Source organism: Aquila chrysaetos, chromosome 13 (assembly GCF_900496995.4).
Source record: "Aquila chrysaetos chrysaetos chromosome 13, bAquChr1.4, whole genome shotgun sequence".
Lineage (NCBI taxonomy): Eukaryota > Metazoa > Chordata > Aves > Accipitriformes > Accipitridae > Aquila > Aquila chrysaetos.
This window is the reverse complement of record NC_044016.1, coordinates 29,938,834-29,961,868: the sequence shown is the minus strand read 5'-3', so window position 1 is coordinate 29,961,868 and position 23,035 is coordinate 29,938,834. Positions and strand designations below refer to the sequence as shown.

At 38.4% G+C, this 23,035-nt stretch overlaps 1 protein-coding gene across 4 annotated transcripts in view; it reads left to right on the top strand.

Moving 5' to 3' along the window:
* MTR (5-methyltetrahydrofolate-homocysteine methyltransferase) overlaps positions 1–23,035 on the top strand; it is a 52,252-nt gene that overhangs the window by 17,174 nt on the left and 12,043 nt on the right. For all 4 annotated transcript variants that reach the window (XM_030035121.2, XM_030035120.2, XM_030035122.2 and 1 more), the window contains exons 9-24: positions 1,705–1,805; positions 2,155–2,216; positions 2,834–2,901; positions 3,991–4,067; positions 5,206–5,318; positions 6,743–6,883; positions 7,547–7,732; positions 8,335–8,514; positions 9,533–9,649; positions 9,748–9,888; positions 13,028–13,117; positions 13,753–13,905; positions 14,505–14,612; positions 18,041–18,141; positions 20,187–20,254; positions 21,116–21,236. In XM_030035121.2, coding sequence (XP_029890981.1) covers positions 1,705–1,805; positions 2,155–2,216; positions 2,834–2,901; positions 3,991–4,067; positions 5,206–5,318; positions 6,743–6,883; positions 7,547–7,732; positions 8,335–8,514; positions 9,533–9,649; positions 9,748–9,888; positions 13,028–13,117; positions 13,753–13,905; positions 14,505–14,612; positions 18,041–18,141; positions 20,187–20,254; positions 21,116–21,236 — 1,827 coding nt within the window. The remainder of the gene's footprint in view (positions 1–1,704; positions 1,806–2,154; positions 2,217–2,833; positions 2,902–3,990; positions 4,068–5,205; positions 5,319–6,742; positions 6,884–7,546; positions 7,733–8,334; positions 8,515–9,532; positions 9,650–9,747; positions 9,889–13,027; positions 13,118–13,752; positions 13,906–14,504; positions 14,613–18,040; positions 18,142–20,186; positions 20,255–21,115; positions 21,237–23,035) is intronic.

Genomic DNA, 23,035 nt, shown 5'->3' with positions numbered 1-23,035 from the left:
CAGGAGTAGAGCTTAAAAAGAGAGTGTGGGGAGTATGAGCTGGAAGCTTGTAAATTGAATGACTTAACAGTAGGAAATATATTGCATTCATCTGCATTTGATAAGGAAATCTTGTTAGCCATTCTTACCTTGCTTTGCTCGAAAATCCTGAGGGATGAGCCCCCACTTTGAAATAAACTGCAGAACTTCATTGCTGTAATTAATTGTGTATTCCCTGTGCATGCTGTTTGTATCCAGGGGATCTGTATGAAGGATCTAAATGTATGTAAACACTGTATCGGGAAATAAGAATAAAAGGGTTCTTTTCAAGTTTTTCTGTTTAAATATAATGGCCTATATGAGATGCATTAGAAAAAGCACTTCAAAAGTAGCGTTGGCTGTTTGTAGAAACAAACATGCATGCCCGCCCCCCAAAAACCCAAACACCCCTAAATTATTGGAAGAAGGGGTTTGTGTATTGTTTGGTCTTGGTATGTGACTGTGATATTCAAGGCCCCCATTTTGGATGTTGCTGTGAGCCCCTCGAATCTCAAGGTTTGTCATTCTGCCCAACAAGTGAATCTGGCTGCAAGCATTTACTGCTGCTACTTGTGCAGTTAGCAAGCCCCTGCCCACTCCTTGGAAACAGCAGCAAAGTCAAAAATCATTTTGTGCTCTTAGTCCTGTGCAGCGCTTTATTACTTTTGACCTCTGGGAAACTAAGTGGGCATACGTGCACTTTATTAACTTAGCTACTTCTGAGGCAGCCTCTGTGGCTCAGTTAGTTGGGAGATGTGGCTGTTATCCATTCCTGTTTCAGTGGGTTAGCTTGCATCCTCTCTGAGACTGTTATTCCAGGAAAGGAGAAAGCTTTTTTTTTTTTACATCTTCCTGTTGCAGCAGCACTGTGAGCACCTCTTGAGTTTTGCAGTACTCATAAGATGGTTTCTAGAATGGTGCAGAGAGATCAGGAAACACATGTAAAAGATCTCTTACATACTTTCTGAAGGAGTAATTTCCCTTTTTAATATCAGTGTAGAGATTTTGAGTGCAAGTCACATTTATGTATCTGTCATTGAATGAAAGAAAACATGATTGTACCTCACATGCTGGTAAAATTGTTTGAGAAGCTTATTCATGCAAAAATACTTCTGCTGTAGTGCTGTCTGTTACTAAGATGTAGCAGATTCAGTTGCCCAAGCTTAGTGCTGCCATGATGCATCTTGGGGAAGGCACTTGGTTTCTGCCAAGGTTGACATGATTTATGTATAATTTTAAAAGAAAATGATGAGTTAGCAGCTTGCAGCAGGTCTTGCTTTTTCAACCTTTTTTGTCCTTCTTCCTGTAGCACAAGGCTCCTTTCCAGTCTGTCATTCTTATTCCACTTGCTCTCTCTCTTGCCTAGAAAATAGAGCCATTGCATTTCTGTAGTTGCTGTCAAAATGCTGCTACTTTCCTCCTGGATTTTGAAATGAAACCTTGATTTACTGTTCCCAGTTCAATTCAGTCCAGCCCCCTTCCCCCTTGCACTTTTCTTCCACCCAAGGGTTCTTCTTTTGCACAGTCCTGATGTATTGATGTTGGTGGTTAAAGAAATTGGAGATGAGGTTGTTTTTTTGTTGTAAACGATTGCGGGAGTTAGCAGTTGCCAGCACTAACATTCATCTGTTCTGTGTGTAAAAGGTGTTTTTACCTCAAAATAATTTTTGAAAATTTGTTTTCCAGTATCGGCTTAAATTGTGCTTTAGGGGCAGTTGAAATGCGACCGTTCATTGAAACAATTGGAAAATGTACAACAGCCTACATCATCTGTTACCCCAATGCAGGTGTGTTGGTGCATGTTTCTATGCTTACAGGCAGATGAAATGTAACAAAACCGTTCCATCTCATTAGCAATAATAGAGTTGAATTAGCTTGAAAAGGTGATTGTTTTTACTATTAAAAAGAGATTAAGAATATTTTAAACTGCTGAAAGTAACTGTTCTTAGTTCTGTGACAGTGAACCCAGAATGCTCTCTTGCATAATTAATAATCTATTGAGTAATGATTGCAAGGGTGATGAGGCATTTTAGTCCTCATACAAGTGTAGCTACTTTACATATGTCTTCTGTGGAATTTAATTCTGTTCTTGTGGGCTTTAAACAAATTGTAATACTAGAAAAATTATGTTTCAAGGTCTTCCCAATACTTTTGGTGGTTATGATGAAACTCCAGAAGTGACTGCCAAGCATATAAAGGTATGAAGTATTTCCCGTGACTGTGTCATATCTGACATACTAGTAGACAAGAATTCTTTGCTTGTATTTTATGCGTATTTGTTACAGTACTGTGGTGTTTTTTTTTTTTTCCCCTCAGAAGGCTCTGTATGTTATTTGGATTGTTTATATTGTGTGTATAGGAACCGCTGATGGTGGCATTCCAGTGCAGGGTGTCCTTCCACATGCCACTTGATCTGTGTAAGACAGAACTGTGTGGCTGGAGCTGCAGTGTGTCAGTGAGACCACAGTATCTGCTGCATGTTAATTCCCTTTTATAATACAGTATGACTAGTCTTTGATACTCATCCAAGTTTTCATCTGGGGCTTCAGTATAAAATAGGCCAGTTTCAAATGTAGTTTCCTAAAATTAGGTGTTGAAATTGCTGGTTAGCCTTGGGAATCCATGTCTCAAAACAAATCCTAAAGAGAAGAAATAGTACTGATTGTTTTTTAATTTAATTTTTTTTCTTGCGATCCCCCTGAATTGCTTAACATATGGAGAAAAAAAAATATAAATATATATCTAAAAGAATACATTTATATATAAAAGATACCTTTGTTAAGTTGAAACAAAATTCTTTCCCTCCCTTTTACAGAGTTTTGCTTTGGATGGTTTGGTCAACATAGTTGGAGGTTGCTGTGGTACCACACCAGGACATATCAGGTACCTCATGAGCTACAACTTTAGGTGCACTGGGAAGTAAATTAAGTGCTGCTTCTGTGCAATATTCCATGGCTTGTCTTAGAGTTTCCTGAAAAGATGGATCACTTGAATGCCTATAGCGGCAATATATGGAGTAGAAATAACTTGGCTTTCATAGCCTTGTGTATCATGAAGAATGAGTAGAGGCATGGTTCAAACAGGGATTATATCTCTGCTGTTTTGTCATCTAAAATTGTTTTGGAATTACTCTTCCCTCTTTACCGTTGGATAGAATAGACTTCCCATCTCTGCTCTCTTATGCCATATGGTCTTTCTCTTTCTGGCACTCTTAGCCACAAGGTGAAACTTAAGGTTTCCGTTGATGGTAGAAGGAAGGAAGGAAAGTGTGTGGATGTGGGGGGAAAATGTCTGAACAGGAGATCTGGGAATGCTGTACAGCTGGTGCTAGTCCTGGCCAATCAGAAGGAGCATTTCATATCTTTCTCACTGGCAGTAAGTCAGTGGAAAAGATCTCCATTTTTCACCTGGGCTTGAAAGAGAAGGGGCCCTTGTGATTCATTTTTACCCTGATACAAACTGCAAAAATGTGGTATGTGAACATGTAGAGGACACTGTGTGTCGCTGCTGACTGGAGCAAAGAGAAAGTGAACGTGAACACCATGAGTCATTCCAGCATCTGAGAAGCATGTCTCAGCACAGAACAGTGTTTGTCCTTTGGTGGGTTTTTGTTTGTGTGTTTGTTTCTACAATCATCAGCAATTGCTTAGCTCAGCAAATCACAAATACGGTAAGAGTCAGTGTGGTTGAGGACTGGTTCTGATATCCATCAAGTATTCCATTGGCGTAGTATCTCACGTTCAGTATTTGGTAAATCTTCAGCTTTCTACATTCCCTGCAAATAGCTGTGGTAGGATCTTCTGGGAGTATGTTTTTGCCTTTGGCCACACAAAGTGAAACTAGCTAATTAGTCTTGTCGGCTACAGGGCTAAATTGGAAATATAGGTATATGTCTAGTATATTCTGTTTAAGTCTTGTCTGGAGTGGTTTAATTTTAATCAAAACCTTTACTTTCCTCTTTCTGTAACTCAGGAAAATTGCCGAAGCTGTGAAATTCTGTAAGCCTCGTGTTCCACCTTCTCTCTCTCAAGGATACATGCTGCTGTCGGGTAAAATGGAGTGTAACAGTTTGAGCTTCATAACTCATGTAACCTTCCATTATAAATTTGTTTGCTGTTTTCTACTGATCAGAATGGCACTATGAGTTTCTGGTTCTACTTCAATCCAGCAAGCTTATGGATGTGTAACGAGATCTAAATCTTACTGCTTTCGCTAAGGGATTAATGGCACATTTTATTACAGTCTTGTATAATGTAACCAAGCCAGCATATTTTACTCTGCAAGTCTCAGACACTTTGTAATTGTGAGTGAGTAACTTTATCCTCACTTTGCAACAGGGGAGGGTCAAACACAGAGAGATCAGGTAATTTGACTACAGTTGATGGGAGAGCTGGGATGAGATCCTTGTTCACCTGCTGTGAGAGAGCTCCCTTATGTCGCCTCAGATCTCGATCCAGTCCTGCTGGGACAGTGTTCCAGCAATATATGAAGGTCTAGAATGTCTTTTGTTTTAGCAAAGTCTAGATCTGTATGTTCCTCAGCCAGGCCTTCTTTTAAGCCTTTGGGCCATATATCCAAGTAAAACAGTACCTTCTTTTTGGTCTTTTTAATCTCAAAGTCAAATCAGTTTAGCATAAATTAAATAAAGCATGGTTGGCCTGTGGTTTCATGCATTAGCTTATTCTGTTCTTCTGTAAGGTTTGTTTGCCTCTGAGTTGCCTGCTACCCAAGGGTCCCACTTGGCTTGTTTCTCTGAACTTAGGTACGTGGTTAAGAGCTGTCCTTGTTTGTCAGTCAGTTCAGTGGGCTGCTTCTCTGATGGTGGTAGAGTCATGAGATAACGTAGTTGGAAGTTGAGAGAAGGTGTGTATGTGCATACACAGATGCCCAAAGAATCGTAGCTTCACGACATTTTGTATAGGACAAATTGTTCTCTTTTGTGGGTTAGGTAAATTATTGACTGTAATTGAGGAAGGATAGAAACCTTTGGCATATGTGTTGGAACTTATTTCATTGCATTTCTATGCTAGTTACTCATTAGATTTGTGCACGTCATGATATGCTGAGAAATCACTATTCTTAAAGAGAGAGACACCTCTATTTCACAGTTTAGAAAAGGGATTTTGTATTTCTTACACAGTTTTTTCTTTTCTGTTTTTAAAATATGTTGGCAAATATCTTTTTAAGGTCTGGAGCCATTCAGGATTGGGCCCTACACCAACTTCGTTAATATTGGTGAACGCTGCAATGTTGCAGGATCACGGAAGTTTGCTAAACTCATCATGGCAGGCAACTATGAAGTATGCATTTTAACAATAATCTTTATAGCTGATGCTCTGATTTTTCATTGCTCCATTGCAATGTGTTATTAGTTGTTTGTTTTGCTGGCACAAAGCACTGTTCTACACCAGTTACAGAGTGAGAAAACAAGGAGAATTTAGTTTCTTACTGTCCTTTGTTTCTGTGCTTACCAGCTCCTAATACATTTGTGAGAAGGGTTTTACGATGGCTTTTTTTTTTTTTTTTTTTCTTTTTCTGACAAGTATTACAGGAAACATGACTTTCCATTTTGAATTAAGTTACACAGCTGATGATGGTTTAGAAAATGTCCTGGTCTGTGCTGTATCTACGGGTGGATTTACAGAGGAGGGAGGAAGGAAAGTGGGTGTAATCCCTCCTTCCAACATGTGGGGTACATCTGACTTGGGATAGATTGTGGCACTGCAGCCCTCACTCTTTCCCTCCCTTCTCCAATCCTGGTCAGTATTATGGCTGCATCTAATCTTTATATACTTTGATCACTGGCTCCAGCATGCTACATGAGAGTTGCTGCAGAAAAAGGTGCTTCAAAGGTAATTGCTTTCTTGAAACAGCTGCAGGGCAGAAATGAAAAGGCTGGAGAGCTCATTCTTTACTGGTGTAAATTGTTACTGTAACATTCAAACAAATAGTAAAGTGACAGTTCTTGAGAGCTAAGACTCTGCCCCAGAGTATGCTCTGCTGTTCTAGTTGATGCAATCAAAATTAAAGCCTTAGTTTGTTTTTTAGGAAATCTGACTCTTAAACTCTTGGAAGTCATGAAGCAGGTTAGATCTATTTAAATAAAGAAAGCTTTAAACACGGGTCATTAGGGACTGTGGGCAACTAAAAACCTTTTTCTTTTTTGTCTCCTCAGTCTGCAGAGTGACAAAAAAGAGAAAGTGAACAGACATAGGTGTTCAGATAATTATGTGGGCTGGAGGGAAAGCTTTAGTATTTCCTTCTTAGCAGCTGGTGATTATTCTGCAACTGGAAAAAATGTTGAACAACCTCAAAAAGTTAAGCACTCTGTGTTATGAAACAGCAGAGGTTGTGATGCAAGACCCTTATTTCGTACCATCACAGAGACTGTTCTGTAATCTTGTGCAGTCAGAAGTCCTTGTTGCCATGCAAATCTTAAGTCATTCAATTAAGCATATGACCAATTGTCTAAAATCAATGACACTATCAGCACATTAGGTTTCTGGTGTCATGGTTTTGTGAACAAATTCGTTATCAGTTGTGCCATACTAACAACTTTTGTATGTTGTACATCACAGATTATTTCCTTATTCACTTATGGGATGTCTTAAGAATTTTTAAATTTTTGGCTGCATGCTTATTTTGGAGAAGTGAAATGTTATCCTGAGAACGACTAGGCTTTTTTCTATTGATTGTTGTTTTGGTTTTTGACTTTCTTCTTTAGGAAGCCCTGAGTGTAGCCAAATTGCAAGTTGAGATGGGGGCCCAGGTTCTTGACATCAATATGGATGATGGGATGCTGGATGGCCCTGCTGCAATGACCAGATTTTGTAACTTGATTTCTTCAGAACCTGATATTGCGAAGGTTGTAATTGAGCCACTCCAAAGCACAATAAAGAACATTTATTGAGTTGGAAATTGCCTTTCAGAAAATTTTGATATTGATCTATTTAGTAACCAGTTTAGGTGCTTAATAAGCAGATGTAGGTGTTCCCAAAGAGGTAAAGGTAATGTAATGAGGAAGGCCTTTGGGGCAAACAGAGGTTTAACATTCTCTATCTGATTTCAGCTAAATATATGCCAGTCCTTTTCATTGGTTAGTAAAGCTGAATGCAGGTTCCTTTTGCAGCACTTATGAGCCATAATCTATCTATATACTGGCAGTGCATAACGGTGTTGCTTTCCACAAAACTTAAAATTGCTATGGATATAGGGTGGTTTTAAAAAATACTTCTGCAATGTGCATTCTCTTAAAATGAGTATCTAATTCAGAAACACAAGACAATACAGGGAGAAGTTGAGGTCTCTAAGATATGTGATGGAGTTGCCATAGACGCTCTTAAGTTAAATTTGCTCTGAGTTGTGCATTTAAAGCAAAGTGAATCTACAGATACCATCTGGAAACTTTTTTTTCATAAATGCTGATTAAAGTTGTGTGCATTTTTATGTCCAAATGGGCAAACAGCATGTGGAACTCTAATTCATAACTTGTATGTATTCCCCTGGCTTACTTCTCTGTTACTTATAGGTACCGTTATGCATTGACTCCTCAAATTTTTCAGTGATTGAAGCAGGTTTGAAATGTTGCCAAGGGAAATGCATTGTAAACAGCATCAGTCTGAAGGAAGGTGAAGAAGACTTTTTGGAGAAAGCAAGGAAGATTAAGTTATACGGAGCAGCTGTGGTTGTCATGGCTTTTGATGAAATGGGGCAGGTGAGTGTTGCTTTAAAGGAGAGGTATTTTTCTTCTGGAGTGCAAGGCTTTCTTACTCTTGTGCAAGACAAAGTTGTTCTGTTTCATTGACACAGGTGATTCAAAGAGTTCCATATAGTCTTAGCAATAGTTTTGACCCTGATGTGAGCAGCATAAGAAATGCTTATTTGTTTGAGGAATCCAAGTACTGCTCCAAGTGTAGCTCTGCTAGCACAAGAGCATGTCTCTTGCTATTCAGCCATGCTGAACTCTTCCTTCCTTCGCAGATTTTTTTTTTTTTTTTTTTTTTGAGTTCAGAAACTGAGTTTTGCATGAGAGTGGAATCTTTGTGGATTAACTTAGTTATGTCAAAAAACACATATTAAACTTTGCATAGGATGATGAAATGTTGGGGAACAAAATTGTTTTTAATGAGTTGAGTCAAAACTCCACGTACAGGTGTGGTGATATTTTTAATACAAAATTCTTATATATAATCCTCTTCTAATATTTGTGATGTTTAGACTCTCAGTCTTGAGTCACTGGAACTGTAAATGTTTTCTGGGGAGTTCATTTTTGGTGTTGTCTGCAAGTTTCATGTCAGAATTCTTTTTCTCCACTAGGCAACAGAAACAGAAACCAAGATTGCAATCTGTTCCAGAGCTTATCACCTCCTTGTGGAAAAAGTGCACTTCAATCCAAATGATATAATATTTGACCCTAATATTTTGACCATAGGAACCGGAATGGAAGAACATAATCTGTATGCTATGAATTTTATCAATGCTACTAAAACTATAAAAGTGAGTTGTAAGCTTATTTTAACTTGAACTATTTTGCTGAGTTTACTTAAGAAGCCAAATCACCACAAAACAGAAAAACACTCCCCCCACCCCCAAACAACAACAACAACAAAACACTGCTGCAAAATGTTATGCATTTTAAATTAGCAAGGGGGACTATTCCTCTGAAGTGCAGCCATTCCCCAGTATTGCTGTATTTCCAATAGAAGAACTTCAAATAGTTCTATAAATATGTTTCAATCTATTATCTCTACTGTAAATATACTATATTAATTAAATGAGGTAACGATCACATTCATATTCTAGGTAAAAGGACCTCTTTGAAGGTATGTGAAAGCTGCCTTTTTAAATTAATAAAACTTCCATTACTGTAGAATGAATTTCTGCAGTAACCTCATTTTTTGTTTAGCCAAAATGTGTGTGAAGAAGTACAGCAGTGAAGAACATCACCTAAATGCAGCCAAGGAAGCTGCACTGTTGTGTTTTACAAGGCAGCTTGATTGGTCTGGAGATGCTCTGTCAGTAGCAATCTGGGGCTTGAACACCCCACAGGCTATTTTGTCACCACAGGGCTTCTGGAAGGGAAGCTGCACCCTTGAGATTAGCTGCTCAGCTACAGCCTGCTCCTGAGACATGCAAGCAGGCAGGTTGGCTGCTCCTGTTTCTGGAGGAGTGGGGGATGGAAGAGTCATAAGTAGGTCTGCATGGGGAAAATCTGGAATGCTGCTGTGGGAGGACTGATAATGTTTAGAATAGCACCTATGACTATGGAAACCATGGTAGTTGCTTACACATAACTAGGCTGGATCTTTCCTTTTACTTGTATCTTTTTTCTGCAGAGATTTGAATTGCTTTTTATGAATTTGAGTAACCAGAAGAATCTGGAACAGGAAAGAGAGAAAGGGTGCACAGCCAATGCACTGCAGCTCAGGGGCCAACTGTTTTATGGACTGATTGCTTTGCTTATGTTTCCTTTTTGGAAAGCACTTTTCTAAAAATCTGTGTGCAATTCTTATAGGAAACACTGCCGGGAGCCAGGATAAGCGGAGGTCTTTCCAATCTGTCTTTCTCCTTTCGAGGAATGGATGCCATTCGAGAAGCAATGCATGGGGTGTTCCTTTACCACGCGATTAAGGTATGATGTACTTTTGGCTTCCATAGGTTTGCACTTGGCAGATGTGCAGCGTTATGTCTGACAGCCCTGGCTGGGGGATTCTGTATGGTTTTTTTCAGTATGGCATGGACATGGGAATTGTGAATGCTGGGAATCTGCCAGTGTATGATGATATCCACAAGGAATTGCTACAGCTGTGTGAGAATCTAATCTGGAACAAAGATCCTGATGCGACAGAGAAACTTTTACATTATGCTCAGGTAACTTCCAATTTTAAGCTTTGAATGGTAGTTAGCTTAGCACCTGGGCTTTAACACCTCCCTGCTGATGATAGGTAGAACAGCCTATAAACTGCACGTGTCAAACAGCGTGTGTTACAAGTTGATGTAATGATGCTACAAGTGGTTTAGTTACTAATATAGAATAAAATGTGAACTCTGTGATAGATTGAGCCTCTCCAATTTCATAGGTGCCTTGAAAGATCCTGTACCAGAGTTCTTCATATGCTTCAGGAGACCAAGCTGCATAGGTGTTCTTTTTTTTAAAAAAAAAACAAACCTCAAACCAATAAGAAGCAACAAATCCCAATCAAATTCCCCCAAACAAAAAACACCCCTCAGAACCAAACAAGAACCAGAAAAGGCCAACCCACAACTGAAGCACATCTTGGTGCTGGAGCTTCATTGACAAGTACACTGTGGGAGACAGAGAGTAAACCTGTCTCTCTAGTGGTGATGGTTTGCTTGGAGTATATGTAAAAGGTGAAGCAGTTGCTTGTGGTTCCTGGCTGTGCCATAGACTTTCAGTTCATGTAGCTCATGTTAAGAGTGAGGATCAGCTATTTAGGTTTTTTGAGATGCTGTAATGGCGGTGGTGATAAAAGACAAAGATAGCACACCGGAAGGTTTCCAGATGATCGACCATAAGATGACTAGTGAAATCCTGTTCTGAACAGAACATACAGCAAAAATCTGTCTGGGTTAGGTGGCTCTTAGATTTAAGAGCACAAGACAGTTTGCATGCCTGTCTTGTAGCTCCTGGAGGTATCATTTCTGTGAACAGCTTCATTTGGTTTGTAGTTTGGTCCATGGTGGTGCGTGCTTTTTAGGAACAATGGCAACATGTTGAAAACCAGCACAGGAAGACTCTCCATATCCCTTGTGCTTAGGCTATTTTATATGGTGCTCTTAGTGTCTAAGCAATTCACCTGGGAGTGATCTTGTCTGTATAAGCAGAGTTTTACCGTTAGGGTATTCAGGGTTGCATAAAGAGGAAGGAAAAAAAGAAGAGGAATTAAAAAGGGATGGCTTAAGCAGTGTTTCTGCAGACGGCAGAATGTGAATTTAAATGGAGCATGAAAAGTAGAAATGGAAGTGGATGATGACTCCTTGTAGGTCTAGAAGTTTGGGAAGCCACTGTTGGAATCTCTGCTCTTATTCATGGTGCTAGTTTTATTGTGGGAGTAAACCAGCTCCCAACTGCAAAAAAGAGAGACACTCTTGATTCAAAACATCTTAAAAGCTCTATTAAAATTTAACATAAAGTATTACAACTTTAGGCTTTCACTGGAGGTAAGCATCCTGATATGGGTTTCATTGTGGCTCTGAACAGATGTGAGAGTCACTTACAGCTCCTGAGAAGGATTATTACATAAGGTTTTGGAGTTCGAGGAATATTTCAAAATATTTATTCAGACCTTCCTCTTATATAGTGGAATTGAATGGCTCTAAGTTCTTTTGTCAAAAGGGTTTTGTGTTTTTTTTAAACACAAAAGTGTGTTCATTAGTCAGTAAGAGCATATGTTCTTTTTATTTCCAATTATTGCAGTTTATTCTGCACAAAGAACATAGAATGTGCTGTCCCATTTCAAGTATTGTACCTCTAATAGAGCGCCAGTGAAGTTTTCTCCTAGTTCCTTCAGGTAATAGTAATGTACCTTGCCAGTTGCTTGAATGTTAGACCTGTGGGGAAAAATGAGGAACCCTTGCAGATTTAGGAGATCAGTCTTCATTTGAAGTTCGAGATTAAAAAATATTTTCCATAAAGTGTATAGCTGCAGACATTCTCAAACTTAAACTTTGTCCCATTTATGGCAATGGGAGTTGTGCTTCCAAAGGCGTTTTTTTTGGTTTTTTTTTTTTTTTCATCCTCAGCATGCAGTCTAATCAAACTGTTTTTAAAGATCTGCATGAAGTGCTTGCCACTGTGGTCCCTGCATGTCCACCCTACAGCTTCATGGATTATTTTTAGGTCGGAGTGGTTCCCTTGCTAAAGTGTCTGGCCAGAGGTTGAGGAGCACTTGGTACCTTTTCATTGAATCCCAGGAGGGTTGATGTAGGAAGGGGCCTCTGGAGATCATCTAGTACAACTTGCCTGCTCAGAGCAGGGTTGGCACAACAGGTTGCTCAGGGACATGTCCAGTTGGGTTTTTAATACAACTAAGGATGGAGACTCTACAACCTCTCTGGGCAACATTTTCTTCCTTCTTTCCTTCCCTTTCTACAAACTAGACCTATGAGGGGAATCAGGTTTGGCAATGAGAAGCTGTGTAGTTAGCTAACATTTGTATAAACATGAATGAAATCTTGTTCTGGTTTCTGTTCCCATGAAAGACATCTTGTTTCCATGACTTTTCCCATGCTGATGAGCACTCAGAAGTATAGGAGGTTCATAAGGATGGAAAGATGTCAGATTATGTTGAATAACTGAGGGAGGAAAAGAAATTACTTGCCTGAAGTGTGGTGGTTGAAGTAATGGATAGGGTGCTTTTCCATGAGCCTTCCTCAGGTGGGTGTTTACAAGCTTTCTTGCATTGTGAAGCCCTTTTGACCTTTGCATTCATAGCAAAGGGGAGTGTGCGTGTGAGGCAAAGAGAGTATGTGAGGCTTTGGGACAGTCTGTGTGCATGAGAAACAGTAGTTCTGTAGGCTGCCTGGTTGAAAACACATCTGTGGTATGGAATAACATAACCTATTCCAGCAGAAACTGAATTAGTGCCAAATTAATTAGAATTTTAAAATGAAATGTAGTGTGTGGGCCAGGAATCAATTTAAATTATGTTCCCAGAAGTAAAACCCTTAAGATTAGTCATTTCATTGTTTTTAAGAATGTGAAAATTATTAAACTGCTCCCCTCTTTTTCTTTTTTTTTTTTTTTTTTTTTACTTTGTTTTCTTTACATCTTCATTGAGGTATATATTCTTTGGGATGTAGACCTGCTAAGTGTCTGTAGTGCATCAGAGGTGTTTGCAATATGATTTGCATGTATATAAAAAAACCTTTTGAATAATCTAAAATTATTTTATGAGTCAGTACTTGAAATTATCTTCACTTTTCTAAAAGTAGTCTGTAGTTGTAATTTTTATGCTTGCAAGCTCCTATGGATGTCTTTCCTTTTCAGAATCATTCCCAAGGAGGAAGAAAAGTTGTACAGACTGATGAATGGCGGAAAACCTCTGTGGAGGAGAGGCTGGAATATGCTCTCATAAAGGTGAGTCTGTGCAGAAAACTGTCCTACCCATCAGCTCTGAGACATGATTTCAGCTCAGAATGTAAGGAATACTTTTGGCTTTACAAATTCTTCAACTGCCATTCTTTTAAAAGCTATTAATTAATAATGAATAATATATTTAATTGATATATTTAATTAGCTTCAATAACAGAGGAAATTGTGGTGATTTCTCTTTAAACTTCACATGTTGAAGTCTTTGACCCTCAATATTTTATTCTGCTAGCATTGGTAGAAACATATTGGTTTTACTTTGTAACATACTGCTTTTACTTTCTAGAGGTTTTTTTTAGTCCTTTAACAGCACTGCACTGAGTGGCACTTGTGCTGACGAAGCAATCTTTGCATGTTTGTTTTTTCTTATGACATGGTTAAGAAAAACAAACCAACCTGTTAATACTGGGGACTCTTGCTTTGAATAACTTTATATGACTAAAATCTACAGTGTTTTGTTTCCTAAGAAAACCTATTTTAAATACACATTTGAGGTATTCTTAAAGACTAGCAGTACCTAAATTATCTGTTTGTACTTTAATTGTGATTTTTTGGGGGGAGAAGGCAACTAAATAAAAGCTGTATTTCCAGCAAGATAAAAGCTTCTCAATTTTTTTTCCCAGGGCATTGAGAAGTATGTCACTGTAGATACAGAAGAAGCAAGATTAAATCAGGAAAAATATCCTAGACCTCTAAATGTAATTGAAGGGCCTTTGATGAATGGCATGAAAATCGTTGGTGATCTTTTTGGTGCTGGAAAGATGTTTCTGCCTCAGGTAATGAGAAAATGTTTTCATATATTTTGCAAAAACTAGCATTGTAAAATGTAGCCGAAACATTCTATACTGGCTGTTTTTTTCAGATATAGCACACGAATTGTGAAAATTCAGGTGCTGCTAAGAAGCAGCCCTCTTTTTTTGTTACCTTGGAACTTGACCTTCTTTATGTGGTTTTACATGTTTGTTTCCTTTCTTCCTGAGCGTTTTTGCTTTATTTGAAATGCAGTTTTCAGTCTGGGCCTGTGAAAAAGAGCAAGAGAGAAAAAAGATCCAAATAAAAATTGCTGTGTTTAGCACCTTCCAATTCTGTGCCTGTTTGTAGCTTCTAATTGTGTTGCCAGTGGTCTGAGAGGTTGCACTGTGAAAGTGTCATGTGTAGACCCTTAGTCCAGTAGGGCCAGCAGCCTGCTAACACAGAATGCTCTGCAAAGCTGGAATCTTGGTTTGCAAATGAAGTTTTGTTTATTGGGTATATTTTGTTTGAATGGGTATAAAAGAAAGCTGGGAGAAATCTGAGGCTATTCCTATACTTGATCTTTATTGTTTATTGTTGTGTCCGCCCCCCCAACCCCGCCCCACTCTGTTTATCTGTGCAGGTGATAAAGTCTGCTCGAGTTATGAAGAAAGCAGTTGGCCACCTTATTCCCTATATGGAAAAAGAAAGAGAGGAAAGGAGAGCCAAAGGAGGGAGCATAGAGGAAGAGGCAAGACATAGTCCTTTGTGCTGTAACTCTTTCATAGCATGCTGTGACAAAAATTGAAATTATTTTTTGCTAATGACATGTATTCAGCTTTCATGCTGGAGAGTTGATGCAGTCATATGGAAACTGACAATCTTGGCATAATTTGAAGTAGGTCTGAAATTCATAAAGTGCAGATTTTGTGGAACTTTGGTTGGTGTGTACCTAAGCTGTTGTCGCAAGTTTCCTGAAGGATGCCATAAGCCTTTATAGGTCCTTTATACCAGTGTTACTTATTTCTTGTATTTTTGTAGGCATTTAATTCTAGTGTTACTTATTTATGATAATTCTAACTTTATGGCAAATTTTGCCATTTGCTTCTACTACTTCTGCCCTCAGTGAACTCTGGAACTCCCTTTTGCATGTTCAAAGCTTGTTACTATATTTCTCTTTATTCTTCCCTTTCCCCTAGCCCTGACCATTCTCCCAGCTAAATAAACGTATTCTTCCATCCTCTTTCTTCATAGATCGTGACTTCAAGACCTCTTGTTATGATAGAACAGTATGCTCATTGCATGTGTGGCCACAACCAGGTTGCAGGGGACGTGTTTATGAAAACAGGGTCTGAACATAGTTGTCTGTTCATGTCTGTGTTTTTCCACCAGTTTTCTGAAGAATACTTTTTATGTAATATATATAATTGAAAATATCCAGTGATTTTCAGATCTTCGTGGGCCTTTCCTTTATAACATTTCCTGTTTCACAGCCAACAGTTGCTGATGCCGAGAATAGTTTTACCAACTACCTCTGCATATACCTGAAGTAATTTCTTCCAAATTCGGTTAATGGAATATGTGATAGGAGCATTGGAAAATGAAGATGTAGGATGTCCCTTGTTTCTCCATATTTACAAGATTCTATTCCGTAGAAAAGAGAGTTCAGATTAATTGGACAAAATCCCCTTTTAAATACTCATGTCTGCTGTTTCCTACTGTATTTGTAATGTGATAGGTGCTTACAGTTTTGGTTGTTAAGTAATTTTCTTCTCTTGTCTTTGTCTGACTATGAAATTTAGGTTTGATATATATTCACTTTTCTTTAGCCCTGTGGAACCTTACCTTGTCTTCATGAGTTCTCAGAGACAATAGCTATTATCAGAATCTGGTATTTAACACAACAACAACAACAAAGAAGAATAGCAGAGTGTCTCTAAACTGTGATATTTGTGTATTTCCATTGGTTTTCCTTCTGTGGATTTTGAATGGTTCCTAATTCTTCCCGTGAAATCTTCTTACGCTGTATCTTTCCATTTGCTGTGGATCTGTTGTGTGATTGTCCAGCATAAATGTGAGGAATACAGCAAATAATTTAGAAAGAGAAATGACCTGATATAATCAAACCTGACTAATTTTAATGGAAGAAGGAGAATGCCTAGTCTCTTTTCTCATGCTCTTTCTGGATGCAAAGAAGGTGTCTTCTCTCCAGTAGCTCAAGCAGATCTGTTCTCTGGCTGTCATGACTCACCTTTCTATGTGTCATCTCTCTCCTGCTCGTGCTGTTCTTTTTTATTTTAATTCAGATGACGGTGCCGGTATTTGGCACCTTCTGGTTTGTTCTGATGCTATTTGAAGTTAGTGAAAATCATTACCCCATTGCTTCCATGAGCACTGGATTAGGATCTACTGTGAGCCCTCTGGCACTTAATTCTCTGGCTAAAAGGAAGTGAAGGGGAATTTGAGAGGTTCTTAAAAAAATACAGCAAGTACTCTGAAGCAATTGTGAGATATTCTGTGTGGCTGAGGAGAGCAGGAGGGAAAGAGTAGGGCTTCTGTCTTCCTGCTTCCTCTACCTTCTGCTGGGCAAGGGATGTAGTGCTTTCCTCTTCAAAAAAATATTGTCACTGTCTAGAGAATTGGTGAGAGAGGGAAAAGCAGCTGCATCTATCTCCAAAATTAGATGTTGACTTGAAGGAAAATGATTTGCAGACTCTGGTAGCTGTTAGGTCTGGTGTTACCCAGGCTACTGTAACCTCCAGGACAGCGTTAGTCACAGACTGCCAGGAAATGCAAAGTGTTAAATAGCTGTGGCTGTGGATCTCTATCAAGATTTTAAAAAAAGAAGCCCTTTGGATGTGTGCCCAGAACTTGAGGACCTCCTTGCTTGAGACAGTCGAAATCACAGTATGCCCTAAATAGAGTTTATTTAAAATGGCGTATGCTCTGGCCCATGTTGTTTGCTGCCCAGCGCAGATTTTCCTTCTTCTCATGTACAAATTCTTTTTTACCTTTTTTTTTTTTTCTTGGATATCAGTCACTAGTTAAATCATCAGTAGTTACTGGGTATGATACATGTGTGCAGCACTTTTTGTTCTTCCCCCAGTCCTTGATTAGTCTCTTTCCCCAGTTTTCTCTTAGTTCCAGCAGTGTATTTTCAGCTGCAAATTTTTTTATTGTTGTACTGAGATGGCTGACTTGCAGACTTCCATTTTTTCCTTCACAGAAGGATCTAATCCTCCAGTTCTGCCATCTGCAAAGGAGATGAAATACTGGCCAGAAAAATATTTTGTAGTTTCACATAAAATATGCTCAGGTTTTCACTTTATTTATATTCTGTGCAATTTAAGTAGTCTGTTACTGGCATCTGATCCTGCACCAACTCAAACATGGCACTGTGATAGACTGGAGCTGCTCCAAATAATGACACTGATTATACAACTAAAAATGTATTGCAAAGGCCTGTGTCCTGGTGGAGAATAGCTATAGGAAGTTCCACTGTTGCCCTGCTGGTAGGTCCCGTTTGTCAGGGCTGAATGCTGTCTAGCCTAGGACCAGTTTGTGACAGTACAGCTTCCCTTCTTCAAGGAGAACCTTTTTCCAGCCTGTTTGTTCAGCTTGGGTAATCTGAAGTAGCGTGATCACTTCACTGAAATGTCTCCCTTGCTATTCGTGTTGCATAAAATATTAGTCTCTTCTGCTTTTGCTAATTCATCTCATTCTTCTCAGCACTGCGTTGAACGATTGTTCTTGATGCACAAACAGGCATGTAATTATGAGTTCAAAACATACCCTTTTGTACTACATAGTTAATCCATTTAAACTCTTCTTAGTGAGGTTTATGTTTGGAGCAGAGGTACCTTAGGAGTTCAGTTATTGCACTGCACAAAATGCTATCCAGATCTGAAATTTTTTATCTGCTATTTTGTTTTTTTAAACACAGGGGTTTTTGATAACATGCACACAATTTGCAAGAATAATTCTTGTGCAAGTTTTTATTACCTGGGTCTTTTAAAATAGTTTTTAATATTGGCTATATTACCTCTACTACACTTTGCAATTACTTGTACTACAATAGGAGTGGATTGGATGGATTAGGACTGTACTGTTAAAGTATCTGTGCAAACATATGGAGGCTTCCAAGTAGTTTAACTCTTGTGTTATTTGTTCAACTTTCAGGATCCTTATCATGGTACAGTAGTACTAGCAACTGTGAAAGGAGATGTACATGATATCGGCAAGAACATTGTGGGAGTCGTTCTGGGCTGCAACAACTTCAGGTAAAGAAGCTAACGTTAGGAATGTGGGAACAGAACTATATGCGGCTAGCTAATTAACATATTAGGTTAGCTGCAGCTGTGGGAATAAGAGGTGAGCATTTTGTGGGAACTGTCCTCTGTTCCCCAAGTTGTGGTTGGGAACACAGATCACACCAGCTATTACCAATGGGGAGGCAAGAGGGAGTATAGCCTCATCCTTTAATACTTTTTTCCTAATGAATTCGCATCTGAGGTGAATACAGTTAACATCAACTGAAACGTAGATGAGAGCATCAATTTTTGTATTTGTTTTTTGTTAGTTAAATATAGTAAGTGTAATGCCTTAAACATACAAGTATAGCATCTGAAAAAATCAGATACAACAATTGCAGTAGGCAAGACTAAGTGTGGGTTGTGTGTTGTTGGGAAAAAGGAAATCTTGTAAGATTTGAATGAACCTTTTAGTGTGTTTTTCAAGTTGCTTGTTAACTGTGAGGTTTTAAAAACTTGCTGGGGTATGTTTTGTTAAATAAGAGATGAGGTTCTCGTCCTGTTTCTGAGCTTCAACAGATAGAACTTCAAGAAAAGTCAGCTCTTTCAAGGCCTGTGTACATGCAGCAGGTTGGCAACAGTGTTGGAATGAACGGTCGTGTTTCCATCAGAGCCCTTTGTCAAGTGTCTGTCAATTGTTGAGCAAAGCTAAATCTGCTTTGGAACGCTGTCTTACCATTCATTCCTTTAGTTTTGTTTTTGACTTGGGGCTGTAATTTGCTCCAAAAAAAGCCAAGATGATCTCTTTATTTTAAAACACAAAGGGTTGAAGCCAGTAGCAGTGCTGTGTATGTGCAGTATATTCCATTTCATTATCTTTTGAAATTCTGTTAATTGGTTTCAGACTTTCTTGAGCTTTATTTAGACCTACTGAACTGAAGCCATAGTGTTTTCTGTCACCATGAGTTTGAGTGAGGCTGAATGAAGCTAGCAGGCTGGGGTGGCGTACTTGAAAAAAACAAAAACCTTGGCAATGGCTAGGGTTAATAGGAATAAAATGCTAGCAAGGGAAGTGCAGTGTCTCATTTCATAAAATGTATGCTTTTATAAGACAAAAAACCCCTTAATGTGAATCGTCTTATGTTCCTGACATAAGATACGATGTCCACAAAACCTTTTTGTATTGCCCAAATAACTTCAGAAATGCCATCGCTGTTGGTTAACACTGGTAGGCAGCGAAGCACCACACAACCATTCACTCACTTCCACCTAGCCAACCTCAGTGGGATGGGGAAGGAGTAAAGGAAGCATAAAAGCAAGAAAAATCGTGGGTGGAGTTAAAAAATATTTAATAAGTGAAGGAGAAGTGGAAGAAGAGAGAAAGAAAAAACAAAACAAGTGATGCAAAGGCAATCACTCGCCACCTCCTACAGGGAGACTGATGCCTAGCCAGTTCCTGAGCAAAAGATGGCTAACCCCTGCTAAACCCCTTCCTCTTCCTTTTTATTGTTGAGCATGACATCATATGCCATGGAATATTTCTTCGGTTAGTTTGGCTCATCTGCTTGGTTGTGTCTACTCCCAGCCTCTTGTGCACCCCCCAATCTATTCCCTGAGGGCTTAGAGTGAGAAACAGAGAAGGCCTTGATGCTGGACAAACACTGTTCATCAATAGCTAAAACATTAGTGTGTTATCAACATTGTTTTGGTCAGGGATCTAAAACGCAGCACCACACCAGCTGCTATGAAGAAAATTAACTCCACCTCAGCCAGACTCAGTACAACCACAAAAAAATTATTTAAAATAAAATTTAAAAAAAAAGCCTCTTACACTTGAATTTTCTTATCTACTGTATCATCTGGAACTCTGATGTATAGAAAATTTTGCCAGACCCAGAGGTATTTCCTATATTAAAATTCCCAATAGAGGTCTTAAGACAAACAAACAAACAAAAATCTCAATTTTAACTTCAATTTTAGGTCAGTCTTTTACAGTAAGAGCAATGTATTTGCCCTTTAGCAGAAATTTGACCTGTTTTTTTAAGAATCTTGTGTCATGTCACTTCTTTTCACAGAGTTATTGATTTAGGAGTCATGACTCCATGTGATAAGATATTGAGAGCTGCTGTTGAGAACAAAGCAGGTATAGAGAGATTTCATTAGTACTCTTGAATGGTTTGATTTTTAAACCTCACTTGCATTTTTTTATTGCTACTTGTTGCATTGCTATGCTGCCTATGGTTTGGTCAGACTATCTTCAGATAATTCAGAACTTTTGCATTAACAATAGCAATTATTTAGTATTTGGCACTTCCATGAAACTTAGCCTGAGGAACTGAAAACCTGTATCAAAAGGACAACTCCGAGAGGTGTTTTAGTATTTGTTTTACAGATGGATAAATGGAGACTTGGAAAGGTTAAATAACTTCATGTTGGGTCTTAAATCAGTAAAAGATCTTGGCATTCAGCCTGCCAGATCAGTGAGTGTGAAATCAGGAATGAATTGTTCTAATAAATAATGAACTTTCTGAAACAAGTTACAGTTGCTTTGAAACAGTCTATTGCTTCTTGGAACAAATGAATAGTGTGGAACATAAGTGGTGAAGTTTGAAAGCGTTTGCTGTTTCTAAGAGCAGAGCTTATAATTATTTTGTCTTATTTCCCTCCTCATTGCTGAACTTCTGAGGTTTGAAGCTTGCTAATCAGAAGTACCGTATATTTATTGCTGAAACTAGAGCAGTAGGTGTTCAGCAGCTGTGAAGACTGTTTGAGAACTCTTAAACTGGGGATTTGGAATCACTTTCTTTCTTGGAAAACTTTCACTTTCTAATTAGGTCAAGCCTTGCTTCTAGACTATTGACTACCCTGCTTTTTATCTCGCTTTTCTATCTGACACATGATGCTATCTGATATATGAAAGAAACCCTTCTGTAATAATTTCTGTGTCTTTCTAGAGTGGATTTGCTAAACCTTTTGTGTATGTGTGTTTGTAAATTTGCAATAGATATAATTGGCCTGTCTGGTCTCATCACCCCTTCTTTGGACGAAATGATTTTTGTTGCCAAGGAAATGGAGAGATTGGCAATAAAGATTCCTTTGCTGATCGGAGGAGCAACTACTTCTAAGTAAGATATCTCAGTTGGGAAGATGGGGAATGTGTATGAAAACAGTTTTAACCAGGGAAAAAGAAAATTTGTAGCCATTTCTCTCTCCCTTTCCCTCATTTTCCCCCAACATGCATACTGGTATGTATTTACTTAGACTGATTGTTAGTCCTTGTATCAGAAGTTGTAGACTATAGAGGTAAAATGTAATTGGGACACAACAAATAATGATCATCTTAAACATTTCATTTTTGTGAGTGTTATGTATTTTGCAAGTGTATATTGTATGTGGAAGTACTGTATTTCCTTCTAAAAAGTTCATGCGCATATGCATATGAATACAGTTCTGTTCTTCTAAGGGGTTGAATGATTTGTTTTGTTTCACCAAAGCATTCTGAAAATGCAGGATTTTGAGACTAGAAATGGTCCTATTGACATCATGGAGCTATTATCTTAAAGAAAGTTAATGTATTTTCCTGGATCGTTGTTCAGCAATGTGCTGGCTGGGTTGAGCCCCCAGTCCTGTTCAAGCAGGCTGATAGGGGATAAATTCTAGCTGCTTGCCTTGAAGTAGTTACCATGTTCCTTTTGATAGACTGAGCTTTTCTGTTGAGATCTTGTTCTCTCAGATCCATTCAAATGAAATAATGTAGCTGCTATGATGTCCTGAAGACCAGTGTTGACAGCTCACTGACACCTAGTATTAACATTACCACAAATGTATTTTGGGCTTGTGTAACAGCCTTGGGTCACACTTTGCTAACTGGTTTATGTACAATATGCTTGAGTAGGTGACAGCTCAGAAGACTGCAGAGGTCATTTCTTGCATAACTAGATGCTGTTAGCAGTGCTGCTTTCTTTATCAGGGCAGCACAGATCGCAGCAGTACCATTGTATTCCGTATAAAAATACAAAAGGCCTTAGCAAATCATCCCATAATTTGACAGACAGTGAAGAGTAGGATCACTACCTGTCTTTATTGGTCCTGTAGTTATAATGCAAGGTTAACTGTTTCCTTTTTTTCTTTCTCCATATGAGTCTTTTTTTCCTATGGCTTTGATACTGAGAACAAGCATGGAGGGCTTTTTATTTAAAAAAAAAAAAAAAAAAAAAAAAAAAAAAAGAGGGGGGTGGGGGAAGGCTTTGTTCTAAGTGGAGGTCTTAAGAGAGCCCTTTCTTCAGATCTTTTTAGTGTTTGTACACAGGGCATTGTGGCCTAGTAATTGATGTCAAATAATCAGCTTCAAACAATTTTGTAGAATTTATTCACAGAGATGAATGCAGCCAACAGCAAGGCAGCACTAGTTTTATCTTTGAATATGGAAATTATTGAAGAATATATGTATAATATTGTATACATAAATAATTTTATTCATCTGAACTGTATATAAATATATACTTACGTATGTGCCCAGACACATGCAGTTTCTATAAAATCTATGTCAAGTAAAGGTATTCTTTATGGAAGATTGGATTGGTAATACATATTTAATTTACTTCCGCAGTCTTAAGTTCAACGTCATGTGCATTCTCAAAGGTTGTGTACATGTCAGATGTTGCTAATGAAGAACCATCTGCACTTTTTCTCTGTAATAAGTAGACATTGTTATTTGGAATAAGGAGACCATAAGTACTTGGAATGGTGGAAAGTGAGATCAGTTTGAAAGAGAGAGAGGCTGGGTTTTGTCTACAGTATCTACGTAATAGAGTTTCTTCATAACTTACAATAGTTATGAAGTTTGCATTCTTACTATAGTGATTTGATAAATGCAGATGCTGAGAAATACTAGTGAAAGTTTTGTTGTGGTAATGTTTATTTT